At 32.3% G+C, this 17,742-nt stretch overlaps 3 protein-coding genes across 3 annotated transcripts; 1 reads left to right on the forward strand and 2 right to left on the reverse strand.

Annotated features, from left to right (window-relative positions):
* Window positions 1-817: 817 nt before the first annotated feature.
* LOC129962294 (uncharacterized) lies at window positions 818-1,180 on the reverse strand. The gene has a single exon (XM_056076041.1). It carries the CDS (start codon window positions 1,178-1,180, stop codon window positions 818-820), a length of 363 nt encoding a protein of 120 aa, XP_055932016.1.
* A 3,276-nt stretch (window positions 1,181-4,456) lies between these two features.
* LOC129962295 (uncharacterized) lies at window positions 4,457-5,734 on the reverse strand. Its single transcript, XM_056076042.1, has one exon. It carries the CDS (start codon window positions 5,732-5,734, stop codon window positions 4,457-4,459), a length of 1,278 nt encoding a protein of 425 aa, XP_055932017.1.
* A 1,466-nt stretch (window positions 5,735-7,200) lies between these two features.
* LOC129962296 (uncharacterized) lies at window positions 7,201-9,074 on the forward strand. The gene is made up of 2 exons (XM_056076043.1): window positions 7,201-7,241; window positions 8,144-9,074. Exons 1-2 carry the CDS (start codon window positions 7,201-7,203, stop codon window positions 9,072-9,074), a joined length of 972 nt encoding a protein of 323 aa, XP_055932018.1.
* The last annotated feature ends 8,668 nt before the right edge of the window (window positions 9,075-17,742 follow it).

Raw genomic sequence — 17,742 nt, forward strand, 5'->3', positions numbered from 1 at the left:
AATTATCTTTTTTTGAATTCTTTAGAATTATCTTTTTATTGAGTATTTTATTGAAGTGCGAAAATTAGTAGAATCACCACTGGGAAATTTAAAATAATTTGTTTAGATACCTAATTTATTTAGTCAGAATTAAGGTGAATATTCCCGAAATTAAGATTTAAAAATGTGAATACTATCATACCCCTTTTATTAAATGAACTTCCGCTTCTACATAAAATACATGTGTTTAAAAAAACCAGGGAAATAATGTCAAAAGGCAATTATAATAGAAGCATCGAAATCTATGCAGTAAAAATATAAAAGATAAACCAATGCCAAATAAGCGGTAGTTAAACATTACGAAACTGCACGCCAGCGCCTCTATTATCATATTAATATCAATAAAATATTTTGCTACATCTGAATGATATTAATGATAGAGACCGGACATGAGAAACTGTAGCATGAAAATCACTTAAAATTGCCATTATTTCTGTATTCATTAATTATTTTATCAGAAATAAAGTTAAAAGCTTATAAATCATATTAACCCGCGAGCACTCGCACCCATTTTTGAACTCGCGCCGGGTATCTCATACCCTAATTCATTTCTGCTATTTAAATATTAATTAATACTGTTTATAAGCAAACCTTAGGTAATTAAATATTACAAAACAATGCATTTAAGAATTTAAGTGAATTTAATAATAATTACTTACATGTTTAGAGACAATTTTTACAAATTACATACTGATGCTCTACACAGAGACTCCTTTCACATTTTTGGCACATAAACCTTGATTTTCTGTCTTTATTACATGGACAAAATGCACATCGTTTATAGTTTCCTTTGAGCTTTTTTTGCAGGCGGTTCACTATTAGTAAATCCCAATTCCTTAGAAGTGCTTGGATTTGCTATTATTCCTTGAGGCTTACGGTTTCTGTGTTGTTCTGAAAGAGCAAGTCCCAGTGTTTTCAAAAAGAAACGTCTGTTTCTGAACTGTGTGGGAGGATTTTTCGTGGACATCAACAAAATCCTAGAATTAATACCGGCCACATTCAAAATTGGAAACAGAATAACCATTGGCCAGCGATTTAATACTCTTGCAGTAGTGTATGCTGCAGCCATTTCATCGACAACATCCACAGCACCTTTCGTAAGATTATAAAACGTAATTATATCTGGTTTCTTCAATTCCATGGTAGTTTCATTTCCATTCCATTGTGGACGACATAACTACATTCTTGTTCTTTTTTGCAGAATACGAAACAATTGTAGTTTCTTTTTGAAACCCTTGAAAGAATGTGGCCTTGGATACAGCAACATGAAATTCTGGCCTAATCCGAAAAAACAGGAAGTAACCAAAATGCTGAATGAAAATGGATCGGGCATGTCATACCCAGTGCGAGTGCTCGCGGGTTAAGGAATTCTTGAAGAAAGTGTAGTATTTATATTTTAAAATATTTAATTGCATGCTTAATAATCACAATGTTTCAAAATGATAATAATAGTACACAAATTGATAGAGGATTTATGACATATTTTGGATACATCAGTCGTTTAATGGAAAAAAAAATTAGTGATATATATAATTTGCAACTGTGCTCTTTCATCGTATTTGTTTAAAATGGTCATCGAAAAAATGACACATTTCATTTTATTTGTACATATTTCTAATAAAAATCCCTTGCAAATGTTTCTAATTAAAAGAAAAATAATTTTTGAAATTATGAATTTAATTATGGTGCATATTTTTACTCTACTTATGATAAACTATTTTCAGAAGTTTTGCAATAATGAACATAGAAAAATTTGTTAATAGTTGATTTTAAAATGCAGTATGAATATTGCACATAATGTATTCCTTATTTGTATTGGTCAAAAAGATTATTGATTGTAAGTTTTTTTTCAAACTATATAATTTTTGCGATGATTTTAATAATGACTGGGAACAATAATGTAATGACGTAATTAAATTTCGCTCTCAAATCAAATTATTCTCAACAATGGGCTACCATAAGATGCAGTTTAATCAGCTATTGAGAGCTTCAGATACTCATTTAAAACATAAGTGCCAAAAACTAATTCCTAAATCTTAATCTCCATGCTCAAACATGCTATTTAGTTACTGTATTGCAAAAGTCAATGAAAATTTAAAGTAAATTTCATTTCTCAAAGATAATGCTTTAAGCTAATATACTATATATAAATTGCAATAAGTGTACTAAAAATTATTTGTGAGTATTCTGTAAGGCAGATTGTTGGCCCTAGAACTATCAAACTTGGCACCTTGTTATTTCATGAATAGGTGTTCTTTAAGAATTGATTTTTCAAACTTCATTAGATGTGCTCAATTGAATTTTGATCAAAGTTTTGTCGTTTTCCCACAATAATCTGAAAGTACATTAATATAAAAAAAAGTTTTACATCACTTTATAATACAAAGTTAGTTAACTTTTAAAAATCTAAAAATTGAAAAAGGATTGTGTGATGCGAATTTTATTTGATTACAAATTACCTAATTTTGATGCCTTTCATAAATTGATTTATAATATATTTTACAATTATAATTTTAATTAATTGATTTATTATGGTTAGATATTAAATGACAGATTACTGATGACATTAAGTGCATTTTTCCCATGGACATGGCATGTAATTTAAAGTAATTTTTTTAAAAATTAAATGATTGTATTTGCAATTAAGTTATAAGAAAACCAAACCAAAACTCACCCAACAACTACCGAAGGAAGGACAGGAAACACCATTTCCACTAACGGTTTTATTTTAGTCATCACACACACACACACACACACACACACACACACACACACGAATGATACATTTCTCACAATCGGGATTATTTGGCTGGCAACGCAGCGCCCTCTTTCGGAAAAAGAATAATTCTTAACAATGGCCCCCGATGACGAATGTTATCAAAAGGTCAAACACTTATAATTAAACAGATTACAAAAATGGACTATCTTACATTAAAATATTTTAAAAAATATACAAAATCAAATAATGCCAGTAGGAAGTTTGACTAGTTTATGGATGGGTCTTTTTAACCCTCCATTTGCAGTTTTTCGATTAACTGCTCTAACGTAGTTATCAGTTCCCTCAAAGGTCTGTATCACTCTTGCCATTTTCCACTTTATTGGAGATAGATTGTCATCTCTTATTAACACCAAATCGTTGACCTTTAAATTTGCACAAGGAGTTTTCCATTTGTTCCTCACTTGCAACTGGGTTAAATAATCTTTGGACCAGGATCTCCAAAAGGACTGTGAAATCTGACTTATCAATTTTAGTCTATCTCGAATCCAGATCTTTTGATCCGTCAGATCAGGCTTCGGGATTTTCTGTAATTCTGACCATATAAGGAAATGGCCAGGCGTAATCACTGAAAAATCATCGGGATCATCCGACGCAACAACCAATGGTCTGGAGTTACTCACTCGGTCTCCACTAGAACGGTTGAAAACTCTTCATTAGTGAGGATTTGACATCCTATTACTCGTTTCAAATGATACATCATCGATTTCACAGACGCCTCCCAGAGTTCACCAAAATGTGGGGTCGATGGAACATTTGTTCTCCATACAATACCTTCGTTGGCCAAATACCGACCAATCGCCTCCGAACTCCATAGTTTCAGCACACCTCAACGAAATTGGTCCCACAATCACTGAATATCTCGGCGGGTTTCCCTTTGCGTCCAACGAAGCGCTTGAAGGATGCAAGAAACGCATCAGTACTCGGGTCACTGACGAGCTCCAGGTGAACCGCTGTCGTGATGAAACAAACGATGACGCAGACGTACATCTTCACGGGTCTCACACCTCTTCCATGACGAGGTGTGATCAGAAATGGTCCACAAAAATCTGTACCGGCTCTCAGGAACGCTCTACCTGGTATAACACGGGACGCAGGCAAGTCGGCCATTATTTGCTTCGAGAATTCTGCACGAAACCGCGCACAGATGACGCAGTTTCTCACATTTTTTCTTATGGATGATCTTGATCCCCAAATCCAATAGACATGTCTAATTGCAGAATGAACTGATTGAACTCCTGCATGAAGATATTTTAAATGGTACAGTCTTATAATTATAGTTGTTACTGGAAGCTGTTTTGGTAATATCAAAGGATGCTTTACATTCGCTGGCAAACTGAAGTTTCCAATTCTTCCCCCAACCCTGAGAAGTCCTTTACTATCCAAAAATGGATTAAACTGAATCAATTTACCTGCACTCAACACATTTCCTTTCTCTAGTACGGAAATTTCGGTCGAAAATGCAACCTTTCTGAACCAAATGTACAACCCTAAAATGCGACTCTTTCAACTCCAAATATTCCAAATACGGTGTCGAAACCCTATTTCCTCTACTATTTCCCACTAATCTCAAACACCAAGCAACCACATTTTGCAATCTACTACAAACTGAAATTTTATTCCAAAGCTCCTCAATAACCTTCACCTGAACCACAAAACAACCGAATCTGCTTTTTTCTCCCTCAATATTTCTGAATTACCCACATCCTGCGATTGCTTGACTGATTTTTCCGGCCAATAATTACAATTCTGCAACAACCAGTTAGGCCCATACCACCATTTTTGACTGGATATCAAATTTTCAGCAGAAACTCCTCTAGTGAGCAAATCTGCTGGGTTATCTGCCGATGGACAATAAAACCAATCATTCGGATTCGGCTTTTCGTGCATCTCTGCAACACTATTCGCCACAAACTGCTTCCACCTCTTGGCATTTCCTCTAATCCAATACAACACTATCTGAGAATCTGTCCAAAATATGAATTTCCCAACAATTTTATAATAAACACCTTCTAGAAATTTCGCAAGTCTAACCCCTATCACAGTAGCCATCAATTCCAACCTATGTAACGTTAATGTTTTAAGTGGAGCTACACTATTTTTTGACATCAAAAAGGACACTCTACGTTTTCCAGTGTTATCGACATACCTTGTATAGGATGTTGCCCCGTAGGCCCTGAGCGATGCATCGCAAAATATATGAATTTCTGCCAATCTTTTCCCACAATCCTGTAAACAATTCCTAGGAATAACTATTTCCTTCAACGTCCTATTTTCGTTACACCATGTAATCCACTTAAGTCGTAAATCCTCTGGTAAATCATCATCCCAGTTCATACCCCTTTCCCAGATCTCTTGTAATAAACACTTAATTCTCACTACAAAGGGTGCAATCAATCCCACAGGATCGAAAATTCTCGCTGCAGTCTGTAAAACACAACGCTTGGTATTGTCCAAACCTCTTAAACTATCCACCAACACTTTCACTTCCAACGACAAAACATCTTTGTCGGGGTTCCAATTTAGCCCCAGCACTTTCAACTCAATGCCTTCTTCATTCTCACAAAATCCGTTTTTGACACACAAAGCTCTCAAGTCACTGCTGTTGGACCTTAATTTTCTCAACTTAAACCCACCACTTCTCAAAATTGTCACAGCATCTGATAACGTAAACGATCCCATCACACTATCCGCACCAAAATACAAATCATCTACAAACAAACCAGAATTTAGCATTGACACTGAATCGGGTCTTTCGGCTTCAAATTTTGCAATGTGATGTTTAATAACTGCACTCAAAATAAACGGAGAAGTTTTGCATCCGAAGGGTAATCTAGTCATCTGCATAATTCTATAGTCCTCGTGATCGCTACCTCCATTCCGAAGACATTTCAAAAATTTACGATCTTCAGGAGCCATTCCTATCATTCAAAATGCCTTTTCTATGTCCCCATGAAATGCAACCTTAAATCTCCTAAAGTTCATTATAACCTCAAGAATGTTAGGATTCAAATTCGGACCAGCCTCTAAACAATCGTTAAGTGACGCGTTTTGTCCAGATTTGGAGCCACAATTGAAAACCACGCGAACTTTAGTTGTTTCCTTATCAACTCTGACCACTGCTCTATGAGATTTGAAATATTCATTACTATCCCTACCACCTTCTTCAATTATTCTATTAGTTTCCTAATCCCTAATTATTTCGCGATAAGCATTAGCTATCCATTCATTTTTATTGAACCCCTTTTTCAATTCGTCAAATCGCCTCTTGGCCAGATTAAAGTTGTTCTCCAATTCTCTGGGATCAATCCTCCACAACAACTTGGCCTCATATCTTCCATATTTAAATTCTAGGTCCCTAATAAATTGGTCTAATAATTCCCTATCGGTTACACTCATTTCAGTCTCATCTCTGATGCCCAACGTTTCCAAATCCCATAGCACCTGAACATCTGACGCAGACAATAAAAAATTTGCTGAACTAGGACCACTACTTCCGCTTTGAGTACCCAGCAATGCGAACCCAAAAATAGTAGGAACACAGGTCACCGTGTTGTTTAATTTCTCAACGTGAGATGCATTTATTATCCGCCAAAATACATCCCCTCCAATCAAAATCTCAATTTTTGCCTTGTTTTCACACGTGTCGGCGAGATTTAAGCCTCGCGACTGCATACCTTTCCGGACATTTGCGTTGGGAATAGCCACAGGAGCTGTTGTTATTGTATCGTATCTACAGAAATTAGCTGATCAGAGTTGTAGCGGCTGATGAGGGTTATTACTCTGATGTCATATGTTCTTTCCACAGGCTCGACAGAACCAAAAGAAAAAAACTGACAACCTTTCTTTAAGAATAGATTTCAATTTTAAGCAATTAGCCAATGATCTCGTACACCAACTCCTTTCACTACCCTTATCACACAAAATTCTTATCATTTTACTCAAATTTAATTCCGAATTACTAGCATAAACACTGCATGTAAGCAAAAGAACTGTAGGTACACCTGCACTAGTTACAGATGAATTGCACTGCGTACTTGTTGTAGTATCAGGCTGCATGCTTTTACTCTCATTACCATCTCTTATAATGAATAAGCGTGTGATGCAGACCACCACAGAAACAATTTCTTGATTTGCAAGTTCTCGCACAACATTCCGAAGAAAAACACTTGAAGCACAAATTATTACCTTTCACAAAACTTACTTTATCGTTCACTGAAAGTCTGTTAAACCCGATACAATTAGATAACAGATGGGTCCCAGTGCTTCAAAATCTGCACTTCACATTCCTCGCACTAGATAGATACACATTAGATACAGTTTTATTGTTATAATTACGGTGTTTGTTAGTCAAAGACACTTCACTTCTCCCACAACATCTGAATATGGTCCCCTATTCTCTGTTTCACCCCAACTTGGCAGTATTGTAAAAGGCAGAAAATGTGACGCTCCGCGCTGGGAAAGAGTTCCCCATCCATTTTGACTTTAAAACAACTAAAATGCGCTGAAATTTATCAAATTATATCATAAATTACAGATATCGTTTTTTTTATCAGCATGTATTTAAAATTATTCTCAAGTTAGAAGTGCTTATCTGTTAAATATTTTGTAAATAAAGCTAACGAATAAAACCAAAAGATTGACATAATGAATTCCACTTTGTAGAACCGGTCTCCAAGGTCAAATATTTGGCACGCTTCTCTTGTACGCCCTCACCAGCTATCCATTTAGTTCTCACCGTTATTATCATCACACGTACTTTTTTTGCTCTCGCTTTTTAATTAACTGATATTTTTTGATCTTGTTAATCACATTCATTTTCGATTGTTGATATTTATTCAAGTCGTCATTTCTAAAATGTCTGAAAAAGTGTTATCACCGACTACTCTCTATACACCTTCAAGACGAGGGAAACCAATAAAAAGTGCAGCACGTAGAAACATATTAAATGTTTATTCTCGACTCCGAGAAGAAAACCCTCAAGACTCTATCAATCAAATCGTTGACAAAGTTTCGCATCTTACGGGCGTTTCACAAAGAACAGTTTTCCGTTTGAAAAAAGAAAAAAAGGCATCCAGTTCTTTAAGTACCCCTGGAAAGAAGCGACCAGGCTTAGAAGGTAAACAATCAAGACTTATAAAATATGATGACTTTACCTTATCCTGCAATTCGACGAAAAATTCATGCATTTTTTCGTAGAAATGAGATCCCAACATTAGATAAAGTGTTAAAAGTTGTGAACGATGATAGAGATATCTTTTCGAAAAACATCAGCAGAACAACGCTTTACAGAATATTGAAAGACTTGGGATTTTCTTTTGAAAAAAGAAAAACACAAGCGTTACTCCTAGAGAGACAAGATATTATTTTGTGGCGGAGGAATTATTTGAGAAAAATTGCTCATTATAAGAAACAAAACACGCCCATTTATTATCTTGATGAGACATGGGTAAATGAAGGCCATTCTCAGAGTCGAGTATGGCAAGATACTAAAATTAAAAGTAGCTACGAAGCCTCCTCTTCAAATTTAACAGTAGGTTTGTCGGCACCAAAAGGAAAAGGAAGAAGACTCATTATTACACATATTGGAAGCGAAGAAGGTTTCGTCCGTGATGCAGCTGAGATTTTTATTGGGAAAAAAACTGGTGACTATCATGACGAGATGAATGGTGATCATTTTGAAAAATGGCTAGAAAGTGTTCTTCCTAAACTGAAGAAAAACAGCGTAATCGTAATGGACAATGCTTCTTATCATTCTGTAAAAATGGAGAAAATTCCTACAACTTCTTGGACTAAAAAGTCTATTCAAGAATGGTTATCCCAAAAGCATATTTCATGGGATAAAGACATGATTAAAATCGAACTTTTGCAGAAAGTTTCTGAAGTGAAACATTTTTATGATATATATCGAGTAGAAACTATTGCAGAAATATATGGACATACAATTTTGAGATTGCCACCTTACCACAGCGAGTTAAATCCTATCGAGATGATTTGGAGTCAAATTAAAGGACGTGTTGCACGCGAAAATAAAACTTTTAAGCTTAATGATGTAAAGGAGCTCGTAATCCAAGCAATACAAAAAGTAACAATTGACAATTGGAAAAAATGCATTAACCATGTAACAACAAAAGAGAAAGAAATGTGGGAAATTGACGGACTTGTAGAGGAAGTATGCGAAAACCAAAATTTAATAATTTCCATGAACAGTGATTCAAGTGACAGTGAGGCAGAACTAATGAGTGCTGATGATTTTTGATGTCTCATTTATAATGTATATTATAATGAATATATTTTTTAAATGTTCTGAATAACTTTAGTAAGTATGTTTTTTTTCCCCATAAAATAATTTATTTCTCTTGATATTCTCAATTACTTCGAATTTTAATATTTTACGATTTTTATAATACAATAATTTACGATATTCTGAATATTTAGCGTATTTATATATTTGTAAATACTTGATTTTCTGGATTAAATTAATAATGTTTGATTTTTAAATTTGATTTTCATGAATATATATATATATATATATATAATATGCTAAATTATTTATTATTAATATAAATACGTTAATTATTGTATTAATTCGAAAATTTAAATTTTTAAAAATTTCTGCCTTTTGTTAATTTTTAGACTTTATTGAGAAAACCATAAAACATTTGAAAAAAATCTCAGTTTAACGTTACTTTTTATTAAGCACTGCATATTGTTTCATCGCAAATAATGTCATACATTGTTATTAATGCAAGGCTTATTACTCAAAACCATTATTATATTTTGTTTAACAGTTCTAAACTTCAATCTCTGAAAAATCAACTTCTTGATATTGAATATTCTGTCAAGAAATAAAAACTTTAGCCACTCTCACTTATGCATTGCTTTCACTTATGTGGGATTTTAATAGTCATTCAATCGCGTATAAATAAGTATAAACTTAAAATGAAATTATTTTAATAAATCAGTAAAGTTATGTTTCAATAATATTGAACAAAATAATGAAAATAAGGTAAGAATTAATTCTGATTTAAAATGACGATCTAATAAAGTTAATAAATATTTATTATTTGGCGAAAAATTTGGGCGATAAAGTTTCGCCTAGCGATCTACATTTCTTGTAACTTTGTATTTTAAAGTAACCCAGTTCCCTTGACAACGACTGCGATTCGGCATGCGTAGAATATTCACTACTGCCAAGTTAGGGTGAAACAGAGTATAGACGTAGACTACTTTTTGTTTACCCTTTGAAGCCAAATAAATATCACATTCCCTGCCTAAAACCTGAGGTCTAAACCATGACTCGCCCTGCTTTACCGCCACATGAGTTCTTAACTCGCGATCAAGTTCACTATATAGTTTATCAGAAACTATCAATTGACAAACGATTTAAAGTCCTCAACTGCTTTCAAGCTGCAGTAATATTCGAAATTAGCACTCAATCACGATGAGTATTGCGCATAATTCTCTGTTGGAAATTTTTTCGAGTTGCGAAACTGATCCAAACATTCCTGGGGGGTGGGCTGAAATTCCTTCAAAACGATAGCTTTAAGTTTATCGTAATTCGCAATGTCTTCCTCAGTTACATAACCAATGAATTTGAAATCCTTTCTCCTAACATATTTAATAAGATCTCAGCTTCCAAACCGCCTGGCACGTTTTTGGTTTTAAACGCTTTTTCCAACGACTGGAGGAACAAATTAAAGGACTCTGCTCTAGTAGGTACGGGAATGGTCAACTTTTTGATACTTTTAGTCAAATTCTCAACACTTTGATTTGATGCATCCAAATTACCTTGGCCTGAACCATTCAACCCATTTTGCAACTCCAACTGTCTTTCTAATTGCGCCAATTTTACCCGTTGCATTTCCAACTTCCTTACCTCATTTTCTTTTATCTCATTTTCCTTTTCCTTCGTTAATTTTTTATCCTCGATTATATTATCAATTACGCCCTGTACAAAATCTGGTTCTTTCTTAAATACCTCGCTCTTTCCGATTAATTTTTTCAAATCAATTAATTTTAGGTCCTCCGTAACATCTAAACCAATCTCCTCCGCAACTAACCTCAACTCGTCCTTCCTCAAATTACCAAATGACATTTTCTGCACTTACTACACAAAAATATGATCAATAAAATCGCTAAAATCTATCCAATAAAAAGACGCTCAAAATATCACCATATAAATTTGACCAGTAACCTCTAAAAAACACACTTAAAATTCACAAACCAAAACAACAAATTATACCACGACAAGCTCAAAACTCAAATGCAAGCAATCGAAAAAACACCACACTCAACACATCCCATTTCTGACACCAAAAAAATGTATTTGCAATTAAGTTATAAGAAAACCAAACCAAAACTCACCCCAACAACTACCGAAGGAAGAACAGGAAACACCATTTCCGCTAACGGTTTTATTTTAGTCATCACAGATACACACACACATACTCGAATGATACATTTCTCACAATCGGGATTATTTGGGTGCCAACGCAGCGCCCTCTTTCGGAAAAAAAATAATTCTTAACAATGATAAAAGGTTTATTAAGTCCAAAATATTATGATATTATGATGTTTCGAATAAGATTTTGAATCACCCTTACTTCTTTTACAATACAATTACGCAAACATTTCATTGTTAGATGCGACAAATTCAACTTAATATTATTCTGATGAAGAATATTAGAACAATATTGCAAGTTATTAATACAGTGTTAGGAAAAAGATTGAAAATTCAAATTTCATTAGTATTTTAAGAAGTTGTGACTGATATTTTTTCAAATCCTATAAATACGTAAGCAGAAAAAAAGTGGAAAAGTAAATGTCAAAATGGATGAACTGTTCAAAAATTGTTAAAATGAAAAATTACATTAGCGATACATTTCAGTTTTTAAAACGGAAACAAAGTTTTTTTTTTTTTTTATAATTAATTGTGATTTCATTTTTTGTTATATTTTTTCATTCCATAGTGGTTTTTTTTTCTTTTGCTTTGAAATCAATAAAGAAATATTATCTACCTTTTAACATATTCCCCTATTCATTATTATAATTATTAATGAAATTTTTGATAATTTATTCTAGATTCATTCCTAGATGGTGCCTAAAATCGAAATTTGATGAATAATAAATAATTAACTGATTATTAAGTTCTGAATATATAAAAATTGTATCACTATTGACGACATGCATTTATAAAGAATGCTATTACTAGTAAATAAATAGACGAGAGAAAATTTATTGATTTCAGTGATTAAAAACATGAAAAAAGTTTTGTCAAATAAACTGTATGGATAAGAGTAAGATTTCCAATTTATATACAGATCCAGACAAGAAATGAAGAAAATAGAGTTTATAAAAGATTGGATATTACTTTTAAATCAGTGCAAAAGAAAAGAATTGCATTATGAATGTATAATGGATTAATTTGAATAGTTAACCTAAGTTAAGTTTAAGTTGAATGTTAAGAAATAGTTTTTAGTTTAATCTTAGCATCTAATTACAAAAGTTTTCATAATTTTTAATAGTTAAAACTATTTTACCAAAAAAAATATATTTCTTGCAAGCAAGTATAATGAAATTTACATTTATAATAATTATAAACTGAAGTAAAAAATATTTTCAGATGAGGCAAAGAAAAAAAAATCTAAGAGAAGAATGTCTAAATATTCCTATATCATTTAAAATTCTTTGAAACTTATTTCTTATATAAAAGATATAAGAAAAATTGGAATTCAGAATTTAATTATTGGAGAAAAAGGAAATACACTAAGTTGTTGCTAGAGAGGAAATTAATAGTTCATATAATAGGATCACTGACGTAGTTGCCTGTGTTCCTATTTTATAATCATAGGAGGCTGAATCCCACTGGATACCACGCATATACGTGGGTTAAGTAAATAATGATATGAATTCTGTAAATTGCAAGTATTTTGAAATTTTAGCGGATTTTTGTCGCCAAGGTTTTGCAACATTTTTTGGCGATTTGATGGCAAGCATGGCAGTATATTTGGTGATTGGATGACAGACTTGTTTTCTTGTGAAATTCCTAATAATTTCTGAAAAATTCAGGAATTTCCTATGAATATATAAAAACCTTGCCTTACTCGCAGATAAAGAAGTTGATGTTGTGCTTTCATACCACCTTAACTGTTTTGACCACTGACCTTGCTCTAGAATCTGAGCAGATTTTTAAGGAGCAGCTTAAACTTTTCCCGTGCTCTGTAAATAAATTTGTATGCTTTTATTTCAGTCTATTGAAGATTCTTATTTTTGCTTTATTAACTGTAAACATTTCTAAATAATTACATAAATAAATTTCTATTTATGCCGCCCTAGTTAATATTCATTCAATCCAGTAACCCACCAGAATTGCAACACTATTAAATTTGATTGAGATGGACTTCTTTTTTTGTGTGTGTCTTCTTGATATATTTAAGAGAGCCTGTAAATCCGGTATCTTTTATGTCATTTGAACATTTTTTAAAAATAAAAGAATAAAAAAAGAACCTCCCTAAGACATTATTAACTATATTGATTTTTAAAATAATGATAGTTTGAATATCATATGAAAAATTGCAATAAAAATTAAAATTTTGTAACATATTATTTACTGTTTACTAATTAAATCATATGCGTCCATTGGGAGCGAAGATAATAATGTTTAGTTCTTATATTCCATAACACATCACAACTCCATCACTCAAAATTTGTGTTCATATTCCTTTTGATTTATATGTGAATGTAAATTAATCTAATAAAAAATTAAATTTCACTACATAGTATATGAAATGGAATGAAAAATTGCTTTAGAATAAACACAATTAAAATGGACTACGTAGACAAAGAATGATGTCGTGAGTCGCAATTAATAACTGCTTGGATTTGATGACGAGCTTCAATTTTTTCACGAGTTCCCACGGGCCATTGCGCGTTAATTATGAAGCTAAGTTCCATTAAATCAATTAGCACTGGACCCCCGCAATCAAAGAAAAGGTCATCAGAAATCCCGGAGCTGTCGTGAACGGATTTGGTCATTTTTCGGTAAAGGTAAACCAAATACTTCCATTGCTGGCTCTGATGCTTGCTTTCTGACTCAAAATGATGACAACATGTTTCATCTCCAGTGATAATACGTGACAGGTAAAGGCATTCTTTATCATGATACTGTTAAAAGTCCTGTAGTAATGTCGACATTTTGTTCAACGGCGTTATTCGCGACATATGTTCTTCGCCATATGCAGCAAACTTTCGGAGATGAATTTCACTTCGCCATTCTTTTCGATGTCAACACATGGTTCCTCTTGCTCAACTTCCTTGGTAATATGCGCGTATATACTACTCAACGCCCTCATTTTGAATACATCTAACAAAAAAAAAATAAATAAATAAATAAAAAAAGTGGTGAATGGTCGCGATATTCCCTCATGATTCATAACAGTGATCGCTGATATACATAAACCGACCACCGACAGTTACCGACTTTTGTGCCTTGCTCGTTACGTGGTCTGTCTCATTTTCCTTTGCTCGTCCGATATATTTAAAATTTAATATTCGATATAAATTGAATATATTTCATCCAATGTACTAAAGCTGAGATATAAGAATATTTTAACATCAAAAACCCAATAGAAACTTTTTAATGGATATTTCTTTATTTATTAAAATTTAAAGAGCAAACATTAGCCACTTTTGGTCTTTAGAATATACTCCTAACATAAGACTAAATAGGCAATAATCGAAATTGTCTTAGAGTGTTTGGTGCGTAATCGGGCCATTTTTCTCTTCTTCATTTGCGAAGTATTTCAAGAGAAAGTATTTTAAACGTTAAAAATGTCGAGCTGAAAATTTGACGAATATTCTCATTTCAAGCAACCAGTCTCAAATGTCATTCCCAAAAATATATTATGGAATTATGTCTGTCTGTCCCTTTGTCTGTCTATCTTTGAAATCATACTCTACTGCAAAAATACGAACGGTAACTCAAAATATAATTTGATATGGAAGCCTGGAATTTGGTATATGGTCATTACATCAAGTTTATAGATTTTTATCAAATTTTAAACGAAATCCATTTTGATGAAACTTTTATGGAATTCTTATTATATTCTTTGTTCAGAATGAAATTGCATCACAAAAAGTTTCAATTAACAAGGCTTTTTAGGCACATCTTTCCTGACTAATACGTTTGGAAATAATATCATAGAATATAATTTTTGTTAATTGCTCTTTGCAATCATCAAATACATGTCGATTAGATTACTTCTATTGGGGTAACAAAAATTACTACAAAAGACTACCTTTGAAAAGAGCATAATTAATAAATCATATAACTATGACAAGCAAATCAGGTACAATAGCAAGCATACAAGAATAGCTAAGTACTAATTTGTTTCATCATAGTGCTTCTGCATTTTAGCCAGAGGAAATGTTTTCTAATAAACATAATTTCGAATAAATCGGCAGAATCAAACAATGCCGCCAATGATCATATGAAGATTCTATGAATTGTATATAAAATCAATGGTCCACTTCTCTCAACCACCGTCCACTTTCAAGAGAAATTTTAAAAGCATTTTTTTTGTGCCTTCTCTATAGGGAAACCTTTAAAAGAGTATTCGAATCACAATCACTAAATAAAATATCCAAATACATGAATATTGCCAATTTTGATTCCGTATGAAATATCACGGCTACTAAATATGTTACTGGTGCCCTTTTCTAGTCTGTCCTTTTCTCCCCTGAATTTTAAAAAAAAACAATGTGCAATAAATCTTAAACAGGGATCCCAACAATAACAATTGGATAGATTTCGCCAATTTTCGTTCCAATTATTTTCGTCACTTCATAAGCATGTCTAACTAATCAGAATGCTGTATCATTGTTATGCAGTTGCAATTCAAATTAGTAGGTTCTTTTGTTTCGATGTTATATTTCGCTAAAATTCGTCGAAATGTTTTTATTAATACCATTGTCAAAGATGGATAGTATTAATCTTATTAGATAGCCATAAGATAATTCATGTCAGTCTATTTTAATTCGCTTTATTTTATTGTAATAATAGTATGATAAAAGAAATATATGAACATAAGTTACTCACTAATGATGGAGGATTGTGATTGGTTAGCTATAATTCAAAACGGCGAAATTTGGAGATTGATGAAATCGCCCCTGTTGCCGAGGCTGCGTTCTATAACACAATTTTATTTTGCAATATCTCTGGAAATTGGGAAGGAGGGGCAGGTGACTATGATAGCATATGAAAGAAAATGAGTATACATAGCAAATAAAAACTTTTCAAATCTGCTGGAAACTTGGTCGAAAAATTTTCTCCGTGGAGAATGTTCATTGAAATAATGAGTTTTCAATTCATCTCGCAAATTTTTAAAACATAGGAGAACTCTTATTTAATTGCTATATTTCGTAGTACATAAGATTAGATCCAAAAAGTTGAATTGCTTAGCACATGTTTTATTTTGTATATAATAATTATTTGCTTACTCATATAAAAAAGAATTATGACTTTTATGATTTATTATTTTACTTCACTCCTTCACCTCCTTTGAATACTGACTAACTTATTTAATTCAGTATTCAAAGAATATATTATATACAATTTGTTATTTATCTGCTGCACTCAGGGGACTTAAAACTATATTTCTTAAAATCGCCAATATAATATAGAGAAAACTCAAAGCATATAAAAAAAGTAATAAACTTCTTTCAAACTTTCAAATTTTTTTATAAAATTATTGGACTTTAGAATGATAAAAGTTTTTTCAAAAAAGACATAAAAGTAATCGCTATGTTCTAAGATTAGGAGTTCAAAAGTTATTTTTTTCCCTAGGAAACAGCCTGCCATAAAATATTTACTCGTCTAAAAAAAGAATTTTTCTTAGATTTTAATAAGCTCTGCAAAATCTGTGAGAATACCAATAAAAAAAAGTTTAGCTATCTTTTTTTTCAGGGCATATATTCCTTTCAAAATTAAAATCCAAAATCTTTAAGGGAAGAAAGAATATTTTTAAACTGATGAACATCAATATTTGGAAATAGATAAAACAACTGGTATTAATATACATAAGCAATTTATAGTCATTATTATTATTTTTCCTATCATGAGTAATGAAATTTTAATAATTGCGAGCGCTGAATTTCATAATTATAATTGCCACAAAGGTAAACGAAAACTTTTCTCTGTCATTTAGTTTAAAAAATTAGTCATTCCTTTTTAAAGTTTCTTTTTTCCCGAGCCAAACAGATCCCTAATTCGTTGCCGCTGTTCTTGGGTATGAAACGAATAATAACCAAGATTCTACATAGTACATATAGTTGTAACTACATAATAATTACAAATTAGGCTAAAACAGATTTTAACTATTTAAAATTTACCTATACATTTTTATATGATCCTACTGGAACAGACATACACAAAGGATGATCTTATGGCGTATATTGTAGTATCTACGGCAAATACAAATACATACATGATATTTTCTAGAATATCCGGGCATCATTTTTATATGGTTGTAGAATGTGCGATGACGTCAACGATCCCTTGCTTCCAACAACTCTTATTCTAATTAGCTAAATATAACATTTTTGCAGTTTTTTTTTTTACTTTTTGCCGTTCCACTGAAACTTGCATGTATTTTTCGCAATTTTCACATTTTCAGTTTGGTTTGTAATGCTGTATCCAGATAAAAATTGTGTTCCTCTTAATATTTACTAACAACCCTCCTAAGTCTCACAGTCCATTAAAAGAGTACCCTGTATTTCGGAGATGCCCTTATATATGGTACAACTATTTATTTCAAATGATATTTTGATGCAGTTTGATAAATGATGCAGTTTTTCTTATATTTTTATTATACACAAATCGTCTTCTGTGCTAAACTGGTTCACAGAGAACATCAATTCAATTTTTT

This window comes from Argiope bruennichi, chromosome 2 (assembly GCF_947563725.1).
Source record: "Argiope bruennichi chromosome 2, qqArgBrue1.1, whole genome shotgun sequence".
Taxonomy (NCBI): domain Eukaryota; kingdom Metazoa; phylum Arthropoda; class Arachnida; order Araneae; family Araneidae; genus Argiope; species Argiope bruennichi.